Raw genomic sequence first — 8,877 nt, 5'->3', positions numbered from 1 at the left:
GCAACAAACAGCGGCCAATCGCGCCTACATGGCAAGTCGTCGAGCACCTTCTGTGCGTGGAGGTGGGGCGGATTTGACGGTGCGTTCTGGGACGCGCTGGCGAAGCGGCGGCGGCGACACGACCGGCGGGAGCCCCAGCCGCGACAACGGTGCCGACTCTTAGCAGAGATCAGATGCCCAAACGGTCGGGAAATCCAACGGCGGCGGTGGGGTGGGGGCGCGGGAAGGAAGGAGCGACGAGAAAAGAGGCGCGAACCAACGGTTTATGCAAATAGTCGCCGACATGTGGGAGCCCGCCTCGCTTTTCGGTGTGTCCGGCGTCCCGGAGCGTCCCCTGTGGGACGGGGACGGGCTCGGGACGCCGGACACCGTATCGAACCGCACCGGACAAAAATGAGCTTTGAGGGACGCGGCTGGAACGGTTTTTTGGTCGGCGCGCAAATTGCTTTGGGGGACGTTTTAGGGGACGCGGCCAGAGATGCTCTTAGTCTGTTACGATGTATGCGATACAGCTGCAACACAGTGACTTCCTTTGTCAAAATCCCTTTCTTCCGCTGCTTTGTTTGCGTGTCGGCTGTCACGCTGTAACGGTGGTTGAAATGGCGCCTTCTCCTGACAAGCACCGGAATTGCAAGCTCTAAAAAAATTCTTCCAGCGACCAACCTTTATTTTATTTTATGTACGAATATTAGTAAAGTGCAGGGATCAAAGTGAAAAATACGTCTTTTGGCAATATTTTGTCCACTGATAAATGCCACTGGCACCACTCCCCCTCCCTCCTCTCCTCTGGCTTGCTACAACACGCACTGTTGTTCTGCCGTTATCAATAATACTTATTGCCTCCTTAATTCTTTCTCAGTATGCGACTTAATTACTCTCACATTCCCCTCTGCTCCATGCCATGTTCTTGAATTTCCCTCGATTTTTTTCTTCGCTCCACACGAAAGCCGCATTTGCTTATAGCAGCCTCCCACTTTACTCTCCTCTCGCTGCTGCTTGTCCCTTTCCCTCGGTGGGGGTTGGCATCTGACCCAAGCAAAGCGTCGGTTCTCGCAATTCCTGCTCCTTTTTCTGGTTCAATCTGTGGGCGAGATCTGATACAAAGGTGGTGGGAAACCAAGGAGGAGCTTGTGGAGCTCTTGTGTGGAGTTCTTCTGCAATGAGGCCCGACGCGCGGCTGGATGCGGCGGTGTTCCAGCTCACCCCGACCAGGACCAGGTGAGAGCATCCTAGATCTGCTCAACAAGAGGCTCTAATTTGGCGCATCTTTGCATTCTTTGGGCTTTTGTTCTCTTGGTATGAAGCAAGAACAGTGTGTCCTATGCTTTTAGGCAAAAAAGAAAGAGCTTAAGATTTCCGATGGTTCCCTGGTTTCCTAATTTGGTCACAAGTGACGATTGGAGAGTTGGTTTAATCAGATTCCCTGTCCTAAGATATAGGGTTCTAGTTGTAATTTGGTTGCGTTTTGGAGTACAATATGTTTTGTTGTTTCTATTGGGCCTGCAGTTCTCATAACACTAGTTTAATTATTACAATAGATCTGATAATTCCAGTGCCGATTGATGCCCCGTATTCTTTTCTTGATCATGGAAGTTCCTTACTGTTTAATAATGCTTCAGGGAGTAGCAATACTAGACTACTAGCCGAGTCACCATCCCAGAGATTCTATTTGATGGGAGCTGTCCTTGCACTCTGTTTTCAGGTTTGATTTGGTTCTGATAGTGAATGGCCGGAAGGAGAAGATAGCCTCCGGCTTGCTAAAGCCGTTCCTGGCACACCTCAAGGCTGCCCAAGACCAGATTGCAAAGGGAGGATACTCGATCACGCTTGAACCGAGTTCAGGGGTTGACACGCCTTGGTTTACCAGAGGCACCGTGGAGAGGTTCGTGTCTGGATTTCAATTTTTTTTTGTCGGTTGCCAGTTAGGTAATTTCATTCTTGTCCTCTGCAGATTTGTGCGCTTTGTTAGTACTCCGGAGGTGCTTGAGCGTGTCACGACCGTAGAGTCTGAGATCTTGCAGCTCGAGGATGCCATCGCTGTCCAGAGCAATGATAGTCTTGGCTTAAGATCTGTAAGTGTGAAATTGGAGCCTATGAGTTCCTAGTAGTTGTTATTTTCAGAAAGATGACATGTTCTTGTTTGCCATTGGGAAGGTAGAAGAACATGGAGGGAAATTGACGGAAAGCAATGAAGGTGCAATAACATTCTACCGCCTTTATTGACTTTTTTTAATCATAGTACATGCCTGTGGAGAAATGTATACATCTTTAACCGTATCTCCTCAAACCATCAACAATATAAGAATGCAAGTGGCAATCCAGTCTGGCCGTTATACATCTGCATTATTGAGTTAGGTACATGGAACGCAACTTTAAAGTTGTTAGGCTGTATGGAGGAGGGGCCAATTAATGTTATGTGATTCAAGCGCAAGCTTTACTATTATTTACAGCTCAAAACTCGGTGTTTTAGTGCCTGTGTTAATGCTATATGATTGACCTTTTATATGTTTTTAACATCTTACTTCAACCAGCGAACGACTTCTCTAGACTGGAGAAGGGATTGAACTGTTTAACACTTTCGATTATTGTTTCTAGTGTAGCTTGAGACTTATTTATTGGTTATAAAAAATCCTAACATAACGTGCCTGATAATAGGTAACCGCACAAAATATGATATGGATGCAGATAAGGCGATTGTTCTCTACAAGGTGTGACCATATGTAATTATAATAGCCTATTTTCTTCCCATATATGATATATGTATCATGGTCTAACATTATGATTGCACCATGATTTTTGATTGATAACAGCCTGGATCAGAGTCTACGCCACCAATGCAGGATGAGACTACAGTGCATGAGGAGAATTCAAAGTATGCAAATAACTAAAGAAACATTCTTTCACGAATTGTTCTTTTGAAGTCTTCATGTAATAAAACATGATAAACTCATATAATTCATAAATAAATCTCTATTTCAACATCTTAGTGAGAAATATCAATCGTGAGTCTTCATTTGTCTATTTATTGTTCCGATCTCTACTGTTATATGGCATAGTACTCCAAAGATTGCAGTTAGTTTCGCTTACTACTTAATATTATCCTACACTTGAAAGTTGCTGATATTAGTTTGTTCTTTTTTGTATACAACTTTGCAGAGTTCAGTTACTCAGAGTACTTGAAACCCGTAAAAATGTCTTGCGGAAAGAGCAGGCTATGGCTTTTGCTCGTTCTGTGGCAGCTGGATTTGACATTGACAGCTTAGGTTACTTGATTGCATTTGCAGAGCGCTTTGGTGCTTCACGTTTGATGTAAGTGGTGTTTCACTACTTAGTTCTTTGTATGCAGGAGTTATATTATAGCCTGCGGTTCTGAACCGCTTTTGCAGTCTGTGGTTCTGAACTGTACTTTGCTTAGATAGTTATATTAGCCTGCTGTAAAAAAATGGTCACAAAATTGGACAAAACGGTCAAACAAACACTAAATTAGGCAAACGCTGGTCGAGCAAATGGGATTATCATATCTATTGCAAACACAACCATATCTTTATACCTTGCATGCTTTAAACCTGTCACTAGGGCTCCTAACTTGCCTTGAAGATTGCATCTCTGACTGGTATTCTATAGAGGAATTTGAATAATGTTGATACTTCAAATGTGTTTAGGGGCTTATTTAAATGTGCTGGAGTGCTTTAACGTGTTCTCAATTATATAGCATTATCCGACACCTGACACCTCAGATTTTTTTGGGGGTTTATTTAAATGTGAAATATTATCTCTGACTGCCAACAAGAACAGCTACAACATTATACCGTAGAGGCAACTGTGTTACTGATGGTAGGCATTCTATTGTTATTCTTGAACTTGATGTGGTTGCAAATTTGCAATTTATACTCCACAACAACAACAACAACAACATCAAAGCCTTTTCCCAAGCAAGTTCGGGTTGGCTAGAAATGAAACCCAGCAGAAATAAAAGAAAGCCAAAAATTAGTTGACGCAATCTTTTTTCCAAAATGAGCTAACCTAGTTCCTGGGCTATCTGGACAACTAGGAATGATTTTATTTTCAATGGGGTTACTCCAGAAATGATGCAGTATTCAAGAACGCAACTCTCAACAGACATAACTTGGTTCAGTAGATCCTAGATGAGGCCAACCTGTGGTTGATGGCCGGCGCCAGGGCGCTTCGTTGACTACCCTTACATGCTAGACCTCCCGATGATAATCTAGACCAGGGATAGTAGGCCTAACTAAGTTAGCCCTGTAAAGTTTTTTCGCTTTCTCTGAATTTCTTGTAGCTTTGCTACACCTTGTATGCTCCCTTCTTCTCGATGGATTCTTCTAATATATAATGGCGCATGCTTTGGCATGTGTTCGAGAAAAAAAATCGCTGCAGGCGAAAATTCAAGGTTGAACTGGCCTTATTGGTCCACAAGGCTAAGCGCAAATCTTATATGAGGCTTAGGACCTGGGTAGATAGCTTTGTATAATTAGCTAGCTTTTCTTTCTTTGGGGCTATCCTCTAGCATCAGCCATGTAAATAATTACTTTTTATACATAAAAACTAAAAATATGCAGTGAGGAAACTCAGTGTTCAGCTTAAAAAGAAGAGGTCTCTAGATACGCAATCTGAGCAAAGCTGCATCAACTAATTTGAAATGGAGGGAATAATAATTATTGTTCTATAACAATTTAATATTGTATGTAGCCTGCATCGGTATTTCTAAAAAACGCACCTTCCTAAGTTGAATTGCGGAAACATAGTTATTTCAGCATATTAGTACTGAATTCATCACGATATCTTGCATGCTAACCACTCCCATGTTCCCAATTAAACAGGAGGGCATGCTCACAGTTCATTGAACTGTGGAAGAAAAAGCATGAGACAGGACAATGGATTGAAGTTGAACCTGAAGCAATGTCTATACGCTCTGAATTTCCTCCCTTTAATCCATCAGGCATTATGTTTATGGGGGACAGCGCTACCAATGGTGAAGCCAATGGTGAGGATGCTGCTAAAGCTGGTATGTAGTCTGCGACAACTTACGAAAAAAGTACCTCACTTACATTTTAAACATTGGTTGAAGGCACTTCCGAGATGTAAATATTCATCTTTGGGAAGAGATATTTTGTTGGGACGCTATTCTGTTTTTCCTCTCTAATGATAACCTGGATTATCATGTACTCTTCATATCAATCTGCAATGTTAATCCATCCTGTTCTTAATTTAGTGATGTTTGTGAAGTGGTAATGCACTCACAAATCTCATCTGCAAACAGAAAGAATCTTTACATTTAAGTATTGTGTTAACATGTAAGTAGTATATGCTGCAGTTAAGCTGCAGTGCCTTTGATTTCAACATGGGTGTTTTTATATAAGATTTAAGGTCATTGGAGCTTATAAAGTTATATCTTTTCGCTTCACAGATCAAAAATCCGCTCAGCAGGTAGGGTATCAGGCGGCATATCCCCCATGGGCAATGCATCCTCCATCTGGTGCAGCTGTTTACCCACCTTATCATATGCAAGGCATGCCATACTATCCTGGAGCGAATCCGTACTACCCTCCATATCCTCCTGCGGATGACCCAAGACATCACTACTCGGGAAGGAGATCATCGAGGAAGCACTCATCAGACAGTAAGGACTCGGAAACACTGGAGGATGGAAGTGATCATAGCAGTTCAGAAAATGAGAGTACTCATGGACGCAAGTCACATAAGAAGGGTAAGCGCTCAGGGAAGAAGAAACCTAGTATAGTTGTTATCCGGAATGTAAATGTAACATCAAAAAAGCATGGTTCATCAGAGAGTGAGTCACAGTCAAGTTCTGATGCTGGGTCTGAGGACAGCGATGATTCACACACTAAGTCAAGAGACGGGAAGCATAAGAGCTCAAGTTCAAAGAAAAACGGTGGTAGGAAAACTGCTATGGGCTCTGGAGACGATGGAGCATCTTTTGGCCAAGATGCTGACCAAGGAAACTGGAGTTCGTTCCAAAATTTCTTGCTAAAAGCAGAAGAAAAAACAAGATCTAATGATGCTGAACTATTTTCTGGTGAAAGAGAGCCCCCGTCAAGCAGAAAAAAGAATGTAAATACTGCTGATCCTATTCTTTTAACTGGGCGAGACTCTGGTAATTTCCATGAACTAGGGGCAGTAGGCTTTGAGTCGTCGAATGGGAGGACTAGAGCTATGCGAGTTCTGTCTAATGATGAACTAGTGATGTCGGGGGAAGGGAGAAGCTATATGAATGGTGAAATGAAGGAGATAGAAGCTGGTGGTGGAGCATACAGGAGTGGGACAAGTGACGACTTCATGGTCTATGGTCAGGGCAGGCAAATAGACAGGAGGAGTTCGTTGGATCCTCTTGCAGAAGCCAGGTATAGGAGTCCCACTCAGGTGGACAAGAACGTGCATGGTGTGGCTGATGAGTCGTTTATGATTCCTGTTAGATCCAACTCACAAGATAACCATGGACCAGAAAACAGAACTGCTATTGACATAGATGTTGAGCTTCCATATAGCATCCAGAAGACACCAGACAGGAAATCTGAAACTAAACTTTTCTATGAGCCAGACCAGTTGATCCCAGATCGTGGATTTGACAATGCTTCATTTGGATATGACCCATCAATGGATTATGATAGCCACATGCAGATCCAGACAATTGTTAAGGTCGAAGACACAAATGCAGAGGATGTTTTACATGGTATAGATAGTGACGCAAAGAAGCCTGAGAAACAGAAGCTAAAGAATGCAAAGGACGGTTTGGATAAAAGAAAGAAGGAGGCCTTGCTGAGGAGACTTTCAGCTCCAAAGACTCCACTAAATGATGCACAAAAGCGTGCACAGAACCTGCGAGCATATAAAGCGGACCTTCTGAAACTGAAGAAAGAGCAGGTAGTGGCGTATTTTATTCCTTTTCTTCTTATCTCCATTTGATTTGTTTGGAAGTTGAAACTCCTCTTTTGCATGATTTAAATGTGTTGTGTTATCTGTGCCTATTGCCAGTTGAGTGAAAACAATGTGTTCCTTTTTTCCAATCATATCTGAGTGAAAACAATCTCCTAGAGTTTATTAGAATAATCCACGGAATGTTAGGCAGGCAGTACTTCTAATTTAGAATTTCAGTCACTTTTGCACTTTATTGGTCTCATACTGTAGAATGCAGAAGTCTTATCAGCTCCAAATATAGTATAGTATCTCCAGAAAATGAACTGACTTTTTATGTGATTTAGCAACCTGCTCTTTGACATATTTACAGATGTTCATTCAATCCATTTGTTTTATTTCTCGAGATTTCTCTGGTCTTGTTCTACCTTGAATTGATTTTTTGTTGTCGTGGTTGTTCCATCTGTATATTTAACCTCCCAGTGGCTTGTCTCACTTCCAGGAAGACGAGCAAATGAAGCGTCTGGAGAGGCTTAAATTAGAGAGGCAGAAGAGGATCGCTACAAGAAGTGGGAAAGATTCTACAAATGCAAGCAGAGAGCACACAAATGGCCTGAGTAAATCAGCTCCATCATTTACTGGTGCGAAGAAAGAGAAAAGTGGCGGGACAACCGAGCCATTGGGTGAGCGACTGAAGAGGCTTGCTGAGCCCAAAAGCTTTGCTGGGACAGACCATCCTTCGAATCCGAAGTCGATCACCACAGACCACTCACGGAGGAGAAGCCTGGCATGAGTTAAACTCCATGGGTAACATCTTGTATCTGTCATTTATTCAGCCTGGTAACCCCATGCTCGAACCAAGGAGCAGATCTATGCAACATTTTGTACAGGAAAAGGGTGGTGTTTCCAAGATTGGTGATGGAAAGGGAGCTTTCTTACAGTGGCCTGATATTGTACTTTTGAATTGGCATGATTATATTCATTCTTTGATTGAACCTGAACGTGCCTTGTAATAGCTCTGAATCTATTTTTGTTGATAATATGCTATATTGTCTGTGTATGTATTTAGAGAAGGTTCCGGTCAGTGTTTGACACAGATGGCCGGGCGTTCACATGGGAAGACAGCGTAACACTTTGTCTGGACAGTGGAGGATTTTTTCAGCCGAATTTTACCTTTTTTAAGGTAACAATTTATGCCTCAGGGCAAAGATTCTATTCATCTATGGACCAAGCATCTAGGTAAGCATTATTCAGTACCAGGACAGTAATCAGTACCTGAGATTAACGAGTCAGTACCTAGGTGATGGTACACTGAACCGTCTGTTAAGAGCATCTCCACTGGGCGCCCCATAGTGGACCCGATAGCTTTTTGGGGGCCGGTGTCCAAAATGGGCTCACCGGTGTGCCTCAAAAAGCGCCGGCGTGTTTTCGAGCCCAATAGAGACGTCGGTAACCCTGTGCTGGCCCCTTCGTTGAGGGCGTGGATCGGGTGCGCCGGCGCCTCACGGAACGTCAGAACTCGCGCGTGGCAGCCAGACACACCGTTTTCTCCACTTCCCACCCACGCTTGAGCTGACTCCTACCCCTCTAGATCGCTATCGCCACCGTCATTGTCGCGCCCCCTGCTTGCAATAGACACCGCCACCATCAACAATGAATGATTTAATTTGAATTATTGTATGAATAATTTAATTTCTATTTGTGTTAAACTATATCAGAATATTGTATGAATAATTTTATTTCTATTTGTTGTAAACTATATCAAATTATTGTATAAATAATTTATGTGATTGATATGTTGTTTCAAAATATTGTAAAACGAAAAGAAAAGCTTTTGGGGCCACTGTATGGGGCGCCGGTGTGGGAACATCATCCCCAAATAAAAGATGCAGTGCCTACACCTATTTAAAGGGCACCGGCAGATATACTCTAAGTACCTAAAAAGAGAAGGCAAAAGAATATGCTCTTCTCAAATTATTCGGCACC

General features: G+C 42.9%; 1 protein-coding gene across 1 annotated transcript; it reads left to right on the top strand.

The window, feature by feature from the left end:
* The first annotated feature begins 795 nt into the window (after positions 1-795).
* On the top strand, positions 796-8,003 carry LOC124681184 (COP1-interacting protein 7-like). Its single transcript, XM_047216128.1, has 10 exons — positions 796-1,218; positions 1,703-1,882; positions 1,952-2,072; positions 2,155-2,194; positions 2,656-2,708; positions 2,811-2,872; positions 3,157-3,309; positions 4,839-5,023; positions 5,426-6,900; positions 7,394-8,003. The coding sequence occupies exons 1-10, from the start codon at positions 1,160-1,162 to the stop codon at positions 7,682-7,684; spliced, it is 2,619 nt and encodes an 872-aa protein (XP_047072084.1). The 5' UTR covers positions 796-1,159; the 3' UTR covers positions 7,685-8,003.
* Positions 8,004-8,877: the final 874 nt, after the last annotated feature.

This window comes from Lolium rigidum, unplaced genomic scaffold, assembly GCF_022539505.1.
Source record: "Lolium rigidum isolate FL_2022 unplaced genomic scaffold, APGP_CSIRO_Lrig_0.1 contig_35232_1, whole genome shotgun sequence".
NCBI lineage: Eukaryota > Viridiplantae > Streptophyta > Magnoliopsida > Poales > Poaceae > Lolium > Lolium rigidum.
Note: the sequence above shows the minus strand (reverse complement) of the source record. Positions and strands in the feature narration are given on the sequence as shown.

Excerpts from the sequence above, each read along its gene's own strand:
- LOC124681184 (XM_047216128.1), top strand. The coding sequence starts at position 1,160 with ATGAGGCCCGACGCGCGGCTGGATGCGGCGGTGTTCCAGCTCACCCCG. Across the intron at positions 2,073-2,154 it reads ATAGTCTTGGCTTAAGATCT|GTAGAAGAACATGGAGGGAA; the intron begins GTAAGTGTGAAA and ends GCCATTGGGAAG. Across the intron at positions 6,901-7,393 it reads TGAAACTGAAGAAAGAGCAG|GAAGACGAGCAAATGAAGCG; the intron begins GTAGTGGCGTAT and ends TCTCACTTCCAG.